Source organism: Branchiostoma floridae, chromosome 5 (assembly GCF_000003815.2).
Source record: "Branchiostoma floridae strain S238N-H82 chromosome 5, Bfl_VNyyK, whole genome shotgun sequence".
Classification (NCBI taxonomy): domain Eukaryota; kingdom Metazoa; phylum Chordata; class Leptocardii; order Amphioxiformes; family Branchiostomatidae; genus Branchiostoma; species Branchiostoma floridae.
Window position 1 is genome coordinate 13021245 of NC_049983.1, and position 20537 is coordinate 13041781.

The window sequence follows — 20537 nt, forward strand, 5'->3', positions numbered from 1 at the left end:
ACTGGGCGCGGTTGTGCAGCCCTACGTCGATGACGCCAACACCATCATCAACTCCGTCACCAACCACTTCCAGGAGAACTACGGCATGGATACCTCTGCTTAAACCACCTGTCATAGAGAGTAGGCTGTAGCTATAGCAAAGTCAATAACTTGTGACTGAATAAACTGTCAATGATGGCAAAAATGTCTGTTTCCGTCTATTTTGTGAAGAGAAATCACGTTATATGCACCCTGTAAAAGGGCCTTCACACGGAAATCGAATTAGCAGGAATCAAGCCGAACCAGCCGGAATGAAGTATTTGCAAACTTCGTGTCACATTCGGGGCCATTCGGGTGGGAATTCCAAATGGGCCTTAAATCCCCTTCACACGAGGAGGAATGAGCCGGAATGCCGTCAGAATGAAAATTCTTGTTTATTCCTGTGAATTCGTAGTGCATTCTAGACAGTCTTACGGCATTCGAGATATTCTTTCGGCAACATTCTGACAGGATTCGAGGTGGCTTGCCGTTTCGGTTCTCCATCGAATGAGATAAGAATGTTTCGAATAATGTTAGAATGCCGTAGAATGCGGTCAGACTGCAGTTAGAATAGTTAGAATACACTAAGAATCCACTACGAATGCCATTCGATATTTCTCCACTTCGAATGCACCTCGACAGTTTTTAACATGTCAAAAACTTTCGAGCCAGCCAAAAGAACGGGGACGAATGTCTCGAATGCAGTAAGAATGTTTAGAATACAGTACGAATTGCGAGGAATTGCCACGAATAGAAAAAGAATTTCATTCGGACGGAATTTCGGCTCATTCGTGCTCTCGTGTGAAGGGAGCTTAAGTGTTGTCAGGATTCCACAGAGCCACGATGCAGGCAAAATATGTAGTGATAATAGGGTGCAATGGTTTACATGCCATGTAAAGTGTGAAGCAGAACTAAGCCTTGGTAAGAAATTGCTACAAAGGGGGGATGGTAGTATCCAACGTATGTCACTTTTTTGCCTTTGTTCGTCTGTTTTTATCAGTAAAGTTACAATGGCCTCTAGAACTTTTTTTACAAATGCGCAGTGTGGACGTGCTATCAAAGATGGCAATGCACCCTTATCCACCCAAGAAAACAAAACTATCACCCTAATTGCAATGAAAACATCCTATAGTGAAGCGTATGTATTTAGTCTCTGCCAGACTTACTACTTTGGCTGTAGGACTATAGGGGGAATAATTTGCCAACGGAGTTTGGCCACCATGATACGGTAACATTTACCCAATTCTACTATCAATAACCTCGTTGGCAAAGTAAATGCAGTTATCAGAAGACGGTCTTCAAATCGGGGAACAAAGAATTCATACAAATGAATCCCAAGCACGCCTGCTGAGAACCAGACTGTTCAACCAAATAACCACCTGAGTGGGACAGGTACACTCTTGTGTAAACCCGGTATGACTAAAGGCATGTATGACGTACAGAACGTAACTTAACAGGCTATAACAGGTGATGTCTTCTTAACAAAGAAACCGCAGTTTAATGGACTCAACAAGACGTGCCCCTTCATGCCTCCTTGGCGCATCTTACAAAGAAATGAAACACATGTTGGGTCTCGGGCCAGCCGAGGTGAACAGAGTTACCCCATCAGTGATTGATTTTATCGGTCTTGTGGTTTACCCTGCGCAACAAAACAACTTGTTGTAGCAAATATTTCTCATTTCTATGCGTACTATGTATGATATAATAGGTAATGTGCTATGCTGTGGTATCTATATGAGGTGGCACTGTGACCAATGGTGGCATGTACGGCGGCTAGGTGTTTAAGGTTGTTTGCTCTGAACCTGGAGCTTATTGAGTTCGAATCCCTAACAAATTCCGATATCGTGCCTATTGGAAAGGTACTTTACGTTAATGTCATCGCTTGATTATGATGATTAAACGTACAAATTTTTCTCTACTGACTGAAAAGACAGAAGCGTGAACAGTAGTTTCCCTTTGAGTTTTTCTATTACTGCACAACCCAGCCTCCCGCTCCCCTTCCAACAACTTTCCTTACTTTGCTACCATAGCGGCGTCTAACGTTAGATCTACCGCCCCTGGTCCGTCCTATTTCTTGCATAATCATGTCAAACGCGTCCTGTACATGTGTTTCTGGTAACGGCGGGTACGAATATTGTAGCAGTGGCGTCACCTGTCGGAGTTCAGCTCGCTTTGCAGCAATCACCGCTTCTGGAATATCTTGCAAGATGTCAACGATTGACCGTTTCTCTTGAAAAAAGTCACCATCCGTCACTTTGACCGTAAACTTGGAATAGTCTAAAACGTCATCGAATGGATACACGGGTTCGTGGTCTAACTTGAATATCACGGGTATACACCCGCATTGTACGGCGTCAAAGAAGGACTTTCTGGTTGGAGAATCCCCAGGGGGCTGGAGACAGAAAACAGAATGGTGCATCCACTCACCCAGATTCTCCTGCCAGCTTCTGTCTCTACACTCCTGTGTGATGACCCACACGTTTTGCTTGTTGAGTGAAGAAGTTGCGTCATACTTCTCTGATGTCGGCCGAAGCTGTTGACTGAGAATCCGCCTTATGTCGTGCGACATTCGCCTGCTCCCGGCAAACAATACCAACACGTCTCTTGGTATGTCCAACTGAGTTCTCTCGGATTTTGATTCTCCTCCAAACTTGTTGTCAGAAAGAAGATGTCCACAGGAAGGATACGGCGCCACCACCATTGGCAACCCGCTTCGTCTGATGAACTTCAAAGTCTTCGGGTCCGACTCGTGCTCGATGGCGACGAACGTTACCGAGCGAGACTCCCGGGTTTTTAGGATCCCGCCTGTGACGTCAGCATGCTCCCTTTCTATCCTGCCTAGTGCCATCATATGTGGCTTTCCTTGCTGGAAGTAAGGGTAGTTACTCGTGATGAACTGCCATAGTTCTCTGTCTAGTGCGGGGCTGTCTATGGTGCTTACCGGCTCACAGGCTGCAGCAAGTGCTGGGTAGTAGGGAATGTAGAACACGTCGGCCTTTTCTGGGTCTAGTGTGCGGAAGGTGCTGGACAGTAGTTTTTGGTGGAGGATAACTTCGAGTGAAAACATGTGCGTACTTCTGAACGACACGTTCCCATATCGGGCAAACTCTAACCCCATTCCATAGTCCTGTAGCTGGTAGCATCTATTCTTCACCTGGATGCAGTGGACAAGGCCGGAGTTGAATTCCGAAGGAAGGTCGTACACGAACACCCTGAGCGGAGACGACGTCTGTGCAGCGTTTCCCGCGCTTTCTGGTCTCTTCACCGGTTTGGGTGAGGGTTGTCCAGTCGTGTCGTCCTTTAGGTAGACCTTTCTCTTCCCGGAAATATGGCCAGCTTGTCCTTCCCTGTAAGCAACAAGTAAGAGTAAGTCTTAATTATATTGAACTAAGCTATTAAAACATTTATGGTCGAATGGCATATGCTCACTCATAATTGGTATAGTTGGTATGGATAAGGCACAGGCATGTGGATTCCCGTTACTGTGCCTAATCTGTGCCTTAACAATGCCAATGGGACAAAAAGGTGAAAAACAGTGACTGGTGTATCCAAAGTAAAATTTCCTTTATCCCTGATGTACTAAACCGTATATAGAAACAATAGAAAGGTGGATGCCCGCGAAAATGTTGTATGTATATGAGCTTAGCCTGGTGACTATCCCGGTACATACGAGGGGGGTTCAATAAGTTCTTGTCCTCACCAAGAAATAACAAGCACAACTCAGATTTTCAGGCACAACTTCATAGTATGAAGTCTTTTATCAATATCCTCCAAATTTCAAATCATTGGAGTCATTACTTTCCAGGCATTCGTTTTTCCTAAATTAGAAGGTAAGTGGCGAGAAAAAAGTTGTGTGAATTGTGATCAGACATGTGTGGGTCTAGTTTCCCATGCCATAAATTAACAAAAGACGTTGTCAAAATGTTTGATAATGATTCTCTTCCTATTTCAAGCAAAAAGAATTGGGTTTCTAACTTCCAGCAGCGCAAATTGACCCACACACTCAGGTCAGGTCAATTGTCCACGTTTTTTTCCTTCTCCCTCACCTAACGTTACTGGGTGTCGCCTGCAAAGTAATGATCACACTAATTTGAATTTTGGTACATATTTATATAAGACTTTATACTTGACATCTATGCTTCGAAATCTGAGCTGTGCTTATTTTTTCTCGGTAAAGTCGGGGACTTATTGATAACCCCACGTACATGTATAAAGTCTTATATAAATGTGTACCAAAATTCAAATTATTGTGATCATCATGTTGCAGGCGACACCCAGTAACGTTAGGTAAGGGATAACGAAAAAAAAAGGTGGACAATTGATCTGCAACCTGAGGTGTGAGGTCAAATTGTCTGATCACACTTCACCCTTCTTTTTCTCCCCACTTACCTTCTAATTTAGAAAAAACGAATGCCTGGAAAGTAATGACTCCAATGATTTGTAATTTGGAGGATATTGATAAAAGACTTCATACTATGAAGTTGTGCCTGAAAATCTGAGTTGTGCTTGTTATTTCTTGGTGAGGCCAAGAACTTATTGAACCCCCCTCGTACGCTTACCGTTATACGCATTCGTTTATAGCTAAGACAAAGGAGTTACCTTCTGGGCAATGGACTTGACTCGTCGTCTTTGACCACCTTAGGAAAGATGTAAAGCAGCGTGGCAAGGTACATCCCACTGATGGCCGCTGTGGACAGGATCACAACATGTCGTCTGGTAACAAACATATTGTGTAGCTGTGCGTGCCTCAAGCGACCCTCCCTCCACGAATCCTCTTATCTCTTTGCAGCAAAGCTAAAGACCTTCACCGTTTATAGTGTGAGACAGCCGGTGCATTATTTTATCTCTATCGATTGGCAGTCTCAGAAGCACACTGATATGACCGGATCATGGACAAAAGCAGCCAAGGTCTTGACTGATACCTTCTGTTGTCTCCATGACCTCGATGACGTCACAGCTTTGGACAATACCAGTAGAATCCACGGACCATTCAGATACACCAGAAAGACAAAATGTACCAATATGACAATAATGAACGACATAACTTCGCAACAGACGACAGTACACATTTGGGGGCGCCCTTCATCGCCCCATATTGTGCCCGATTTTTATCCCTATAAACTAGACTGAAATGATTGCTGACTGAGTATTACTTAAGAGAGAAACGTGCCAGCTGTCACCTCTGCCGTACGTCAAGCCAGATCGATTAACCATCATAGGATATATCGAACAAAGAATCTCTTTAACTTATATAGATAAAAAATATACAATGATAGCTACTAATACATGTAATTTATAGTTCCTGTGCTCGAAGGCCAATAAGGCTCGGCGGCCAATACTGCTCCATCCGGCTGACTCACGTTATCATTTACTGTCAGCTATTTGTGCTCGTTTCCGTATGATAATGATGATACGTATGTAATGTCTGGGTCTGTTACTTACTTGAGAGTCCTGAAATGTAGCCCAGACCACAAATTGCAGCCTGTTAATTTTTAAGGCGCCATTTTAAAATTTTAGAATAAAAAAAAGCTTATTACAAGGCCTGTTTGCAGAAATAATCATGATCAATGCGGCGATAGTGAAAGAAAAACAGTCACACTCAGAAGTACTAGCCAAATATGATTTTTGAAAGTAATCGTTGGAAAGCATTGCATTCGATATCGTAATCATAATGTAGAAATGCTGTCATTTTAAACATTCGACTGAGTTCAATAACCAATCCTTTCCTTTTTTTGTCTTGCAATAGATTAATCGATTAAAATGGTCTTTTATTGGACTCATCGTATGTACAGATAGAACTCTAGCAAGTAGGGAATAGATAGATTAACATCTGATCTTTACTTAACCCGGTGTTGCAGAATTCGCAAGAAAGTTCAATTATATTGTCGTTGCAAGCAGTAGCTCAGTATGCCCAATGCTTTTGACCACCTGTGACTGTCTATCTAACACTATGATTTGCTAGATTTTCTTTTTTCACTGATTATATGCAAATTTTCACTCCATTTCCCTTCTCTTCTCTTACTCTACTAATTTGACAAAACATTTCAGTCTATTGGGGAGTGGCAATAGTTCAACTCCAAAGTAGCATCTCTTTTCTCCCAGCAACCGTCTGATCACGTGACGACAGAGATGACTCAGCGTCCTCGGTGCAGACGACACTTTCCTCAGTAGCTCTGCCACCTGTTCGTCCGTCTGGTCGGTAATCATCGGTCTGCAGTCCACTGTTCCCAGCGTTCTGAGCATGAGTTCTACAATACGGATGTTTCCCGTCTTGATGGCGTGGTGAAGGGGGCCTTCCGGAGTGAACTTATCAGTGGGTTTTGAGTAGCATCTGGCGCCATGTTGACACAAGACAAATATGGCGTCTACAGCTCCAAACCTTATACAGGAGCTCAAGTGGTTGTACGTGTTCGTGCCGTCTATGTTGATGCTGTGTTTCTTTAGTCGGCATATGGTCTCGTGGTGCCCGTTCTCTGCTGCGAATATCATCGGTGTTTTCCAGCAGTTGACGCCGTCCATGTCGCGTGTGTGCCTGTAGAACCGTATCCCGGACACACGGTTGGACTTGTCGGCATAGGCTCTCGTCTCGTGCCGCATCAGCACGTCGATACAGTCCGACATGCCTGTGTGGAGAAATAATGGATGGTCGTAGAATAAGCACATCTTGACATCTACTAACTATCTGTAGTTAGTAGAGAGAGAATATTTTTTGATTAGAGGAAAATAATTACTTTCGAATAATCACAGATCATTAGGAGATAGCAAGATGTGCGAATGTGAGTCTGTAGCTTTCATCATTATGCACATGAAAAACATAGCTTCATTGCAGGGCTATGTACCAAGGTTTCTATAGAAAATAATAATAATTGGGGCAATAAAACATTCCAGACGTCATAGTAGCCCCAAAAATGATATCTAAATTTCTTTTATGCCCATCTATCAATATTCGTTACGACTCCATTCTTTCTTAATTCATTAGAGAAAACAATGGAAGGTCAAAACACCAATTTAGCAAGGTAGGAAACCTTAAGCCTACTTCTGCGCTAGAGGAACGACAATAGTTCTTTTTACCGAGCGCCGCAGCCAGGTGTACGGTGGCCATGGGCTGTCGCACCCCTTTGTTGAGGAAGAAGTCCCTGGCCCGAAAGTCCACCCCGTGTGTGAGGATGAGGTCAAGGCAGGTCGGCTGGTTGTGCCGAATGGCGGCAAACATTCACCCCGACCAATCGAATGGGGATGTCCCCCACAAATGTGCACACTCCTCTAGACGAGGGGACACCCCTCGACTTTCAAGGGGATACTCCTCTTGAAATGGGGATGTCCTTCCCTTTATAAGGGGATGCTCCTCCGAAATTGGTATATTCATCGGGCATAGGGGACGTCCCTCCGGCACCCCCGCCGGCCCGTGGAATCGGCCGCTGACCCGACAAATTGCTTCCTAGTTCATCTAAATCACAACATCCGCAAGACTCACATGGCCGGTGCTCCAGCGGTACGTCTTGGCTCTCGAGGTAAGCATGTTTTTGTACCGAAAATTGACGCATGTTGGAAATTAGGATGCCCGACCGACGGAACATCGCTTGTTTCAAGTGTTTAATGGCGTCCATGGCTGGACGCGTCCTCCGAGCTCCTGCATTTACGGCCAAAATAAGAGCTTTACCGCGTGTTTGTCGAAACGTAAATTATGCCCACCTCCCCACGTTTTTGCCACTACATACTATACATAGAGTAGTGCTTGTATACATCGGCTTGTTGCTTGGTGTAGCCAAGTACAACGCACATAAGCAGCCGTGTTATAAATTTCCAAACACAACAGGCACATTATTCTCTGAAAAACGTGTTACTAGTAAATAAAATGTCAGCACCATAAATTAAACTGCACATAATCCCACAATTCAAGAAATGAAAAAAAGGCACAACAGAATGAGATACTTGACAATCTATCATTCAATCCATTGTATCTATTGAAATCAAGAGTCAGTTGTATCGGTCAGTAGATATTTTCAATTCAGTGACAAGCTTTGTATAACTTATGTGTATGTACAGAATATGGAGACGGAGGAGAGAGAGTTGATGTCTCGTGAAGAACTGCAGACACCACTTCATGCGAGTACAGCAGAGGAGATGTCTCGTGAAGAACTGCAGACACCACTTCATGCGGGTACAGCAGAGAAGAGAGGGGAGATGTCAAGTGAAGAACTGCAGACACCACTTCATGCGAGTACAACAGAGGAGAGAGAGGAGATGTCAAGTGAAGAACTGCAGACACCACTTCATGTGAGTACAGCAGATGAGAGAGAGATGTCTCGTGAAGAACTGCAGACACCACTTCATGCGAGTACAACAGAGGAGAGAGAGGAGATGTCAAGTGAAGAACTGCAGACACCACTTCATGCGAGTACAGCAGAGGAGAGAGGGGAGATGTCTCGTGAAGAACTGCAGACACCACTTCATGCGAGTACAACAGAGGAGAGAGAGGAGATGTCAAGTGAAGAACTGCAGACACCACTTCATGCGAGTACAGCAGAGGAGAGAGGGGAGATGTCTCGTGTAGAACTGCAGACACCACTTCATGCGAGTACAACAGAGGAGAGAGGGGAGATGTCAAGTGAAGAACTGCAGACACCACTTAATGCGAGTACAGCAGAGGAGATGTCTCGTGAAGAACTGCAGACACCACTTCATGCGAGTACAACAGAGGAGAGAGAGGAGATGTCTCGTGAAGAACTGCAGACACCACTTCATGCGAGTACAGCAGAGGAGAGAGGGGAGATGTCAAGTGAAGAACTGCAGACGCCACTTAATGCGAGTACAGCAGAGGAGATGTCTCGTGTAGAACTGCAGACACCACTAAATGCGAGTACAACAGAGAAGAGAGGGGAGATGTCTCGTGTAGAACTGCAGACACCACTTAATTTGTGTACAACAGAGGAGAGAGGGGAGATGTCAAGTGAAGAACTGCAGACACCACTTCATGCGAGTACAGCAGAGGAGAGAGGGGAGATGTCTCGTGTAGAACTGCAGACACCACTTCATGCGAGTACAACAGAGGAGAGAGAGGAGATGTCAAGTGAAGAACTGCAGACACCACTTAATGCGAGTACAGCAGAGGAGATGTCTCGTGAAGAACTGCAGACACCACTTCATGCGAGTACAACAGAGGAGAGAGAGGAGATGTCTCGTGAAGAACTGCAGACACCACTTCATGCGAGTACAGCAGAGGAGAGAGGGGAGATGTCAAGTGAAGAACTGCAGACGCCACTTAATGCGAGTACAGCAGAGATGTCTCGTGTAGAACTGCAGACACCACTAAATGCGAGTACAACAGAGAAGAGAGGGGAGATGTCTCGTGTAGAACTGCAGACGCCACTTAATTTGTGTACAACAGAGGAGAGAGGGGAGATGTCAAGTGAAGAACTGCAGACACCACTAAATGCGAGTACAGCAGAGGAGATGTCTCGTGAAGAACTGCAGACACCACTTCATGCGAGTACAACAGAGAAGAGAGGGGAGATGTCTCGTGTAGAACTGCAGACACCACTTAATTTGTGTACAACAGAGGAGAGAGGGGAGATGTCAAGTGAAGAACTGCAGACGCCACTTAATGCGAGTACAACAGAGGAGATGTCTCGTGAAGAACTGCAGACACCACTTCATGCGAGTACAACAGAGAAGAGAGGGGAGATGTCTCGTGAAGAACTGCAGACACCACTTCATGCGAGTAGAACAGAGGAGAGAGGGGAGATGTCAAGTGAAGAACTGCAGACACCACTTCATGCGAGTACAGCAGAGGAGAGATTAAGTTCTCCCCAAGCATGTAAGTGAATCTTGTTGTTCTATTGAAGTGCCAACGTAGCTCCACTCATACAAAGCGAATGATTGGTTTGGAGAGTTGAAAGCAGTTTTGATATCAATGTTGGCTTTGGAACAATCCTCTAATCTGTCAGTTTTTTTCTGCCCCATACGTAGTGGAGATTTAGCACTTGAGTAAGGACTGTATTGTATAGCAAATTGCCATTATGTATCAAGAACTTCCATAATATATGTTATAAGCTAATCAACATAATTCCAGAAAGCAACTTATCTTAGATGCCATGCAAGTATTATCATATTGCTTTGACTACAAAGGTTTGACGATATAGATGTTGTTCATATGACCTAAGCCACCCCCCACTGTCTTAACAAGATGTTATGTGCTGTGTGTATGCTGCACCACTTTACAAGTCATACTTGCATATGGGCCAGTTTTGTCATAAATAAAGATTGAATTGTGTTCCTTTTGACCGAGTTTGATATTTCTTGCTCTCCAGCTTCCAAACATGTGAGGAGGTATCTACGAAGGACGAAAGAGCCCTTGTACATTTGCCCTACGTGTGGCACGCAAATATTCACGGAACAAGGAGCGAAACAACATGCCAAGAGGCATACAGAGGCGGCATGCAAGTATCATTGTGTTCAATGTTCTAAAAAGTTTATTGTAAAATCAGAGTACACAAGGCATGCTTGTATGACAAAAGGAGAAGTGTACAAATGTCAGCAGTGTCCTGCAGAGTTTAACTCGAAACAAGGACTTCGGCTACACGAGTCATCCCACACAAGGAAAACTGTTACATGCAAGGAGTGTGGGCAACAGTATGATTCGTCATACAGACTGAGGTATCACTATAAAAAAGAACATGAGTCACCGATAAAGAAATCGTGTCGCTTCTGTCACAAAGAACTAAGCACAAGATCTGCTAGGAAGAGACATGAACCAGTCTGCAAAGACAATGACAAAACAAAGCCAGCGTTATACAAATGTGACCATTGTTCGAAACTATTCAGAACAAAATGGAACCTGGCAAGACACACGGGAACACATACGGAGCACAGGGAGTGTGCAATTTGCAACAAAGCTTTTAAAAATGATCAGCAGCTTAATGAACACATGGTAGTACACACGGGGGTGCAATGCACCGTTTGCAAAAAATACTATAAGGATGATCATTCTCTGAACAAGCACATGAATAAGCATCATAGCGTATAATTCAGATAGGATATAATCACTCTCAACATTGATTCCAACCATATCAAAACTTCTGAAGTGATTTTAGTCTTGAACTACTTTAAAAAATATGTCCTTTTTTTGCTTGATTTGCACTTCCCTTTTTCTGGCATGGTAAGCAGATTGAAATTACATTTTTCCAAAGACTAAAATTACAAAGTTCCTAAATGTTCTTTTGTTCCCACGAGTAGTTTTCCAGAAACATAGTTTACATTTTCATACTTCATGATACTTTTCTACTTGACTTTGAAACATCATATACACCATTTTCATACATGGACTGTCTTTACACTAACTGCAAGGTTCCTTTAAGGGGCACAATGGTCCATTGGTCAATTTGTTTATTTACCACTAATGGTGAGAATTCAAAACTGTTGTTTATGTTGCAACTCATGTGTAAACATTCTGTGGTCTACTTGCATACATCACAAGTTATAACTATATAATACAAGTTATAGTTCAGTTATAAGAGTTTACAAGTTATTCATTCATTACAAGTTACATTCATCACAATGGTCCATTGGTCAATTTGTTTATTTACCACTAATGGTGAGAATTCAAAACTGTTGTTTATGTTGCAACTCATGTGTAAACATTCTGTGGTCTACTTGCATACATCTTTGTGATATCTTATCACAAGTTATACTATATAATACAAGTTACAGTTCAGTTATAAGAGTTATAAGAGTTTACAAGTTATTCATTCATTACAAGTTATAAGAGTTTACAAATCGATGCTGATTCCAGCTCTGACATGGGGCAGCTGCCTCTCCAGTTGTTTTGACGATTTATAGTGCTGTCGTACACCCTCCGAGCTGTGTTGTGGCGCGAACAGACTTCCAGGGACTGTTTTCTGCTTCTGCCTCCCAGGCTTCCTGATATCAAACACAGGATGATCACTGAGAACCACCCTGTGGATACTTGTGACAGGAAGCTAGGAAGGCAGAGGCACTGGCAGTGTTCTGTCCAGCATCATGTCCCCCTCGATTGTCTTGTATACTGGCGCCCGTCTTGATGTCACGACCGAAAACCCCCTGAATTTGCAAAGTGGAAATAACATGATGTATGAAAAATAAAGTTTTTCAGATAGTTGACACTGAAATGAGTGTTTCTATTCCTTTATATATACATATAATGTTAATGATGGTATATACCCATTTAGAAATCTAATGACCATAGATTATATCCATTTACAAATAGACATTAATTCCATAGAGACTGCACTAATTTATCATCAAAACTGCTTACCTCTCTTGACTACTCTTGGTGAGTAGGATGGCATCCTGGAATATTCCTGCCTTAAGACGTGGGAGCACCTTCACATCTGGAAGGCCCCTGCCATGTGCCATACACTTCGCGCTCTCCAGAGAAAATACTGTTTCATTTTGTTCAGACCCAATGGCCCGAACATTTACACAGCCACCTTTGGCCATTGTTGGCATCTGGAACAATAGTATAGGCAGGGTTCAGGAAATGTATTTGTCAGTAATATATACACCACGATTCCAAACTTGAGAATGGTGGTGTTTCATTACAAAGAGATACCATATACAAGCTGAACAAATTCCTCCTCTATGACAAAAAGAACAACTTGGAGTTTTAAGCCATGTAAATTTGTGCATTACAAAAAAAGCATCACAATCTTCTCTCTACATACATGTTTTTTTCTGACATGAACAGATGCTGTTTAACCTTGTCCCTTTTACTTTTCCCCATAACCAAGAATATCTACCCACATACCAGTCATCCAGGTATCCAGTTATCATATTGACCAACAAACACACACAAATATAGTGCAGTACATTGCAATCAATTATAGGTTTGAAGACAAATTCAAAACTCTCACCAACAGTAAGACGTCAGAGTTTGCCAGAATACTGTCAGCTGTGCGCCAGAACAGACCAGAGTAATACTGCCTGGGTGGCCATAATGCCAAAGGCATCTTCTGGGAAATCTCAAACTGGGTAAACCTGTGTGAAGATAGTGAATAAAACACAGTAATCAGTTTTTACATAGTATCAAAGTACATGTTGTATGTAGTCTGAAAAGAAATTAAAAAGTCATTTGTAAATGGTCTGACACCAGCAAGGCACACCTTTATTGGGACTCAAGAAGCCGGTAGTGTCAAATCACAAACAAATCATGAAGACTGGTTAGCTTATATTGTAATTCAATATAAAGTCTTCACTGCACTTACTGTCTGTCCATCTTTACTCTGTCAATATAGTGGATGCCTGGTTGGCTCCAGGCATCATGCCACTGGATCATCTGCAATTAAAGACACACATTAGTGACCTGATACTGCTAAAACTTGAAACATTATAGGGCAGTTGAGTATTTCAAACCAAAACATTCTTCGTTCTGTATCTCAAAAAAAGGACTACTGAACTGAAATATAAGGCTGAACATGAAAATAGCATGAAATGTCAGCCATAAATGGTTCAATGTAACCTTTTGTGATGTATATATTTGCCAAGTAAAGAAAAAAAGAAAAGGAATGAGTACATATTATACCCACTCTGTTAGTGAACTCAGCTTCCCTCTTAAATCCCAGCCTTTCCATACTGGTAGCCACCTCTGGAGAAAAGAATATGTCCGTGATTGATGCTGATTGCTGATCCAAGTTGACCTCAACCATTACAGACGTGAGGCGTGTACAGCCTTCCTTAGCCACTTGTTTCCATGCATTTGGGCAGATATCAGGAAACTTTCCTTTCAGGACACATGTTCTTATTATCTGTCTCTGGTGGTGATGGTCAATACTCATAGCTTGTAGATAACCCCTTGATGTTAGGGGTGGGTGGTAGTAGATGTTGATTGGGCCATCTTGTACTTCTGGGGCATAGAGTGGATCATCCACTGTTCTTCTCTCTTTTTTTAAGTCCTGTAATGCTTTGTCCCCCACACCACTTGTATTCAAAATGGAACTTACAATGGCCTCCTTTTTGTTGCTTTTTGAGCTTAATGCTTTGATGGAAAGCTCCCTAAGTGTTTTAGGGTTCCGAAGCATTGATGGCGGTACTGGCAACTGTTGTCCTCCTACTATTTGTGACAGCTGTTCACAGAGACCAGTCTTTGTTCTTCCAAGGCGAACATTTGCAAATGTTTCCTTCAGTTGTCTTAAGATGACTTTTAACTCATCTACTGTCAAGTTTGAAACCTGTCCTTGATGTGACAATAGATCTTTTAGCTGCTCTGTGGTTCTGTCGTTCCATTTCTTTGCTGTCTTCTTGTCTGTTTTCAAAGCTTGACATATGCCATCATACTGATTGTCTGTTAATGTTCTCTGTGAATGTCTTGTGTCTGAAGGCTGGTCAAAATGTACAGGTGTTACTGGTCTTGATGTTGGTGGTGTCTGATCAACATCCTCTGACAGCAGGTTTCTTATGCTACTGATAGCAGTCACATTTCCTTCCTCTGTCTCACCCTGTATGTTACTTGTAACAAAGGAAGGGTTATTCTCACAAAAGTCCTGAAAGTCCTCTTGTGCAGACTCATCTAAGTCCAAGTTTGTCACCAGGTCTTGCAACACATTGTCAGCTCCAGTTTCTTTGCCATCTGAGGCTGGGGTACCATCTGTCTTGAAGAAGAACTGATGACACGTCTTGGGTGATGCAGCAGGATAGGCAATAAGATGCTGCACAAGACTTGGAGTACCCTCCTCACATTCACCAGGAAACTGCAGACCAAAGTCTCTGGTAGTAAGAGGTTGACAGCTGGGTGCTTCTGGAAACTGTCGTCTCACACTGCTCCTAATGACCACACGTAGGGAAGGCTCAGGTGTTTGCACAGCTACATCCACGTTGTAAGTTGCCTCCCATGGCCACCATGCATCAGCAATCATGTTACTAACCACAACAATGGCATCCCGCTTAGACAGGCTCTTTAAAGCATTGAACCACAGATGTCTTACAAATGCAAGGTGCGTGCATGGTTTCCCATCAAAGCCATTGGATACGAAGTACTCATATGCACCATCTGCAGAAGCTACTGGGCAGTGTATTCCTGCATCATGAACAGCATCTAGGACAGCATTAGCAAGTATTCTCATCTGAGAAGCAGGCAGCGTTGCACAGGCCTCCAGGAAGTATGCTGCTGGCTCAAACAGCACTCGTTCTGGTCCAACTGTCCTGTGCAAGGAGGTGAGCAAGAACTGTAGCTCTTCTCTGGCATACTGTTGAGTAAGCTGATGGCATTTCTTGAGTGCCTTCTGTGCTTTCTGTAAAGCTTTCACGCCTAGCTGAAGATCCTGGTCTGTCCAAGCCTTGGGGTGCACCTGGCCCTGCAAATAGAAAGGACTATCCTCTTGCCTGATATATTCACCGTGTGTGGTGTACAATGTAGGCAGAAACTCACATAGTACTTCACATTGTGACGAGATTGCCCGCAGCATAGTCTGCAGCTTGCCTGTCTCTTCTCCTTTCTTTTTTGGTCTAGTACCATCTGGGCCAAGGTACCGGTCAATCAGGGAAGTGGCTAGGTTCCAGCATGATGCATCAAAGTCGAGAATGAAAGCTCTGCAAGCTTCTTTGTTCTGGTAAATCAACAAGCACTTATTGACCTGGGCAGCTGCACAGTGGCAGAAGCACTGTAAGATGTTGTACAGTCGCGGATGGGCAGGGAGGTACTCGTTGGTGACAAACTTGAATTCAACTGCCATGGTGGCTGGGGAATGCACATCACTGTGAAGTTGGTACAGAAGTCCATCTGGAGAGTCTACAATGGTCGAACCTCCCTCTGTTCTGAACTTTACACATCCTACCTCCCTCAATTCTAAGTCTGGTAAGTATGATGGCAGTACTTTTGCTACAGTTGTGGCAAGGATGTTTGGTTCTTCTCTGGTTCCAATTTCTAGGAGACTTTTGACGCCAGGTCTCAGAGGTGGTAGCTCCATTCCTTTCTTCTTATGGTCATGGTAAGCAGCAGCAGCTTTCAAAGTGTCCATCCCAATTGCCCGATGGATAGCACTCCCTGTGACAGGAAAGGAATTCCTTCATTATGGTGTACTGGTACATCTGTATCTGTGATATTAGGAATATACATCTTGTACATTTAAATTCAACAGTATCCTGCTTGTCAACAATTATCAAACTACATCTAGTGTATATGTTCAATGTAATAATACTGGTTCTAGGTTAGCAATTATCAAAGCTGACATACTACAGAGGAACACATTACTAATAATACCTGTGACATCTGCCTCATCCCTGAGAGCCTGCCACTGCTCTGTTCTCTGTTGGGTGAAGATGGGCTGTACTGGTCCTTGCACAGGCTGTAATTTCCGCCAGTTTGCTTGTTCATTCATTCCCACTTGTTGGCCATTGGACCAGAGATGGGACACTCCTATTGACAGGGAAACAGGGTATAAGAAAGAAAAGTATGTAGATTTTCAATTGACAAAGTCTTCTTCATTACACAACCTTCCTTAAATTCTTCTGTGAACATTTTGACAACCATCTGTCACCTTCATCTGTGCAAATGAAACATCTACCTATCTACCAACCTGATGAAACTATTTAGGGATGTAGATTTTTACTTGAAGAATAAAATTGTATTCTTTGTGGAGAGTTGAGTGCACTAAAGTAATGGCACATATAAAATAAATCAGAGAACATATCAATGGAAGATATCAGCATGTTGATTCCCATCCTTGCGATGAAAGAATCATGTCCTAAGCAAAAGAAACCCATGCCAACATACCTACTGCTAGCAGATTTGTATATTTCCACAATAATGAAATGATTTTAAAAGATGAATAAATCTGACAGTTAAACATATCACATGAAAGTTGGGTAAAGAAACTCACCAGACAAAGCAGCAGTCAGTTGCCCAAGCTGGTCAATTGCTTGAAGGTTGTCACACACTGCTGCCTTAAGGTCTGCCTGTAATGCAATTATCCAACTGATCAAATGTCTGTGATCTGACTTTTGCCAGTCCCCATCTACTTCCTTTAGCATCTTCTTCAAACAAAGATCTTTTTTCTGTATGGAGTCTCTGAGCTTCACATTGTACTGTGACAGTTCTTTCATAGCTTCTTGTACATCATTGAGGTCTGGCTTTTCCTCTGAATCTGATAGGATTTCCTCAATGATCTTCAATCTGATCTCCTCAGACTCCCTCTTCTCCTTCCTGGCTGTTGCTGTAAGGCCATCTTCTTCCAACCCACCAAGATCAGTTTCACCGGTGTTAGGTTGAACCTTTCTCCCATCCCAGGAGAGAATCCAGGATTCCTCTTGTCCCTGATGATGTTGAGATAACTCCTTCAGGATATCTGTGTGAATGCCTGGCTCCAGCCCAACAGCAGGCCCCACCTGACTCTTTTTTTGCCAATTTTCAAGAGCAGTGTTACTGGGGATGGCAAAGATTATATCAGCATCACAACCTGGCAAATGTTCCTTCCTTTGGCGATAACCTCCCACAAACTTCCACCCTCTCAATGAGTTGAGAACTGCTGCGCCATGTTTCCTTCTGATATAGGTGCAGTAGGCCATGGTGATTTCGTGGTAACGCATCAGCCTGATGTCTGCACAGTTTTTTAATCTCAGGGTGTCGTAGAAGAGTAGGAATGGAACTTCTGAGTGTTTTAGTGTGCCATCGTTGATCGCTTTTACAAGTTCTCCAATTAGATCCTCCGGCTGGGTTTTCTCACTGGCCATCATCAGCTGCTTGATTTCTTCATTGTGTTCTGCAACCCCTGTATCAGACAGCAAATTTCAAAAGGACTATGTTACATATAGCATTAAGTATGTATGAAGTAAGGGTGGGCACTGACAGACAGGTTGAATATCATTCTGGGTATGACCACTCCTCTGTAACAATTGGTACTCTATAGCTATATATCTCATTAATTATTGCATGTGTGGTTTGATACAGGCAACAATAGGCTCCATAACACAATTCATACTCTGGAGAGTCCAGGTGAGAAATGCAGTACAAACGAATGAAGAACAAAAGAATAAAAGGCAAGCAACCTTACATGTTTGCACACAATCCTCTTCCACACTCATGATACTGTCCTCACTCTCATCGAAGGTACTGTTAAGAAGTAGAAAAGAGGATATGCAATATCTGTACATGACATTCCTATGTTGGAAATCTGCTTGAATCAAAACCCATCAGTTTACTGACCAATACTTATCAGGATATCTTCATGGCAAACCAAAGCACTATGAAAAGAAATAAGACTATAATATCCGGGAATTCAACTGTGCAACAGTTGTGAGACTTTTGCTCAACAAAACATTCTTATAACTAGATTATTAACCCTTTTTAAAGAGTCAGATGTTAATTTCAAAGAACACATCGTAAACATATTGTAATCTAAAATGCAATCCGCAAAAAACAGCTGTATGAAATACGAAATAACACACCCTGGGCATGTTGAATTGGACAAAACCTCTGCCATCTCAATACCATCAGTAGCTGGTACATACATGTTCTTTCATGATGAAAGAAATACGTTATGTATCATGACAACCTTAGTGCACAGACAGCAATCCTGCAGCTGGCGATAGACATTGAATCCTTTGACAAGAAGGTATCTTTGTCTTTCAAAGCTTACCATCACAAAATAACTCACCTTGTAGCCTCTGCCCTGTCAGGAGCTTCAGTCTCCTCTTCGATACTCGCAGCAGCTTCACTATCCTGTTCAGACCTAGAAAAAATAGTAGTCAAAAAAGTTTAACATCACAGCACATGACCCCATGAGATACATGCAATATGCTTTATGGACACCATCTGCTGGTACTACTATTGGGCTGAAATGGACTGTACAGAATGTCACAAAAAACTCACCCTAGGAATGCTGGGCCAGACAACAGAGTCGAAGCCTCTGCCCTGTCAGCATCTTCACTCTCCTCTTCCGACCTAGTAGAAGAAATAGTAGTCAAAAAAGTCTAACATCAAATGACATGACCTCATGACATATGCTAAATGAACACCATTTGCTGGTTCTAGAGACCTCTTAAATCTTGTACATAGGATAATACGTATGATACAAATATATCATTCAAAAGTAATAAGGGCAGTCAGATAAGCATGTCAATGTAGCAATATGTCTCAGCAGTATATCAGATATCTAGACAATGTAACAGAGATTACTTTTTGACTCGATTCACATCTACAACCCAATCAGAACATGTATCAGTACCATGACTGACAGTAGACATGAGATGGAGATGGTGTACCTGGTGCTGCTGACACTTGGTCTCTTTGTCGGTGGCACATCACTTTCTTTAAAGCTGTTGATTGACAACAAATAGACAATTAATTCACAACACATAGCAGTAAAAAAAATCCTTATCCATTATAGGACGAAATGATACAGCATTATTGATACTATGAGCTATGAGCATTTCAGACATGCAGGATTTTCTCAAATATGTCTCCACCACACTCTGGCTATAACAATCAAAATAACTAAGTCTGACTGTTGTGTAAAAGCACCGATATTTACCCATGACCTGGTCCCTTCCGCTTTCGATCCCTCTTTCCCTTCTTGCCGAGAGCAAGCACCAAATGCCTTCTGGTTTTCTTGGGTCGACCGGACATACTTGACACTGCATACTAACACTGCTCAAGAACAAGAAAGGACACATATTGTTTGAACAGTGCAAACTGCTTAAAAGTAAGTTAACTACAAATTTTGGGTTCTAACGTTATATCTTTTAGGACGGCTAATAAAAGTTACTTCATTACTTGATTGATAGATTGAGCCAATCCTTGACAAATTGCTACATTGAATCCTTTGTGATTTTTTTAACCAAGCATGACTTAAACTGAACTGAACTGAATGACTTGTTTCATCATGGCAAGAAAAGTATAAGAAAAGTATAAGAAAGTTGAGCAGTATACTGATCTACACTGAACTCAAGAGAGTCATGATCAGCCAAACATGCATTATTAACCACAATGTCCTTTGTTATAATGTACAATGCCTATAAGATGTAGACAATCGCATGATCATTTATAATAGGTCCCTTTTGCATAAAAACGTGTGAAGCACGTGTGGTGGGGAGGTGGGCATAATTTACGTTTCGACAAACACGCGGTAAAGCTCTTATTTTGGCCGTAAATGCAGGAGCTCGGAGGACGCGTCCAGCCATGGACGCCATTAAACACTTGAAACAAGCGATGTTCCGTCGGTCGGGCATCCTAATTTCCAACATGCGTCAATTTTCGGTACAAAAACATGCTTACCTCGAGAGCCAAGACGTACCGCTGGAGCACCGGCCATGTGAGTCTTGCGGATGTTGTGATTTAGATGAACTAGGAAGCAATTTGTCGGGTCAGCGGCCGATTCCACGGGCCGGCGGGGGTGCCGGAGGGACGTCCCCTATGCCCGATGAATATACCAATTTCGGAGGAGCATCCCCTTATAAAGGGAAGGACATCCCCATTTCAAGAGGAGTATCCCCTTGAAAGTCGAGGGGTGTCCCCTCGTCTAGAGGAGTGTGCACATTTGTGGGGGACATCC

The 20537-nt window shown here is 42.8% G+C and overlaps 7 protein-coding genes across 7 annotated transcripts in view; 3 read left to right on the plus strand and 4 right to left on the minus strand.

The window, feature by feature from the left end:
• The window catches only part of LOC118416187, a 3302-nt gene extending 3199 nt beyond the window's left edge, over window positions 1-103 (plus strand). The window contains exon 6 of the mRNA XM_035821267.1: window positions 20-103. Within this exon, the coding sequence (XP_035677160.1) occupies window positions 20-103 (84 nt within the window). The remainder of the gene's footprint in view (window positions 1-19) is intronic.
• Window positions 104-1987: 1884 nt separating this feature from the next.
• On the minus strand, window positions 1988-4956 carry LOC118416189 (probable xyloglucan galactosyltransferase GT20). Its single transcript, XM_035821268.1, has 3 exons — window positions 4941-4956; window positions 4618-4705; window positions 1988-3365 (listed from the first exon to the last, which is right to left on the minus strand). The coding sequence occupies exons 1-3, from the start codon at window positions 4954-4956 to the stop codon at window positions 1988-1990; spliced, it is 1482 nt and encodes a 493-aa protein (XP_035677161.1).
• Window positions 4957-5560: 604 nt separating this feature from the next.
• On the minus strand, window positions 5561-7231 carry LOC118416190 (ankyrin repeat and SOCS box protein 14-like). The gene is made up of 2 exons (XM_035821269.1): window positions 7090-7231; window positions 5561-6641 (listed from the first exon to the last, which is right to left on the minus strand). Exons 1-2 carry the CDS (start codon window positions 7229-7231, stop codon window positions 6037-6039), a joined length of 747 nt encoding a protein of 248 aa, XP_035677162.1. The 3' UTR covers window positions 5561-6036.
• Window positions 7232-8067: 836 nt separating this feature from the next.
• LOC118416191 (mucin-1-like) lies at window positions 8068-9331 on the plus strand. The gene is made up of 2 exons (XM_035821270.1): window positions 8068-9254; window positions 9322-9331. The coding sequence occupies exons 1-2, from the start codon at window positions 8068-8070 to the stop codon at window positions 9329-9331; spliced, it is 1197 nt and encodes a 398-aa protein (XP_035677163.1).
• On the plus strand, window positions 9304-11077 carry LOC118416555 (zinc finger protein 778-like). Its single transcript, XM_035821693.1, has 2 exons — window positions 9304-9835; window positions 10329-11077. Exons 1-2 carry the CDS (start codon window positions 9361-9363, stop codon window positions 11042-11044), a joined length of 1191 nt encoding a protein of 396 aa, XP_035677586.1. The 5' UTR covers window positions 9304-9360; the 3' UTR covers window positions 11045-11077.
• Window positions 11078-12875: 1798 nt separating this feature from the next.
• On the minus strand, window positions 12876-16367 carry LOC118416192. Its single transcript, XM_035821272.1, has 4 exons — window positions 16250-16367; window positions 13581-16033; window positions 13260-13330; window positions 12876-13032 (listed from the first exon to the last, which is right to left on the minus strand). Exons 1-4 carry the CDS (start codon window positions 16365-16367, stop codon window positions 12876-12878), a joined length of 2799 nt encoding a protein of 932 aa, XP_035677165.1.
• Window positions 16368-16839: 472 nt separating this feature from the next.
• On the minus strand, window positions 16840-19813 carry LOC118416193. The gene is made up of 6 exons (XM_035821273.1): window positions 19518-19813; window positions 19249-19302; window positions 18857-18928; window positions 18642-18716; window positions 18039-18097; window positions 16840-17756 (listed from the first exon to the last, which is right to left on the minus strand). The coding sequence occupies exons 1-6, from the start codon at window positions 19610-19612 to the stop codon at window positions 16840-16842; spliced, it is 1272 nt and encodes a 423-aa protein (XP_035677166.1). The 5' UTR covers window positions 19613-19813.
• Between the last annotated feature and the right edge of the window lie 724 nt (window positions 19814-20537).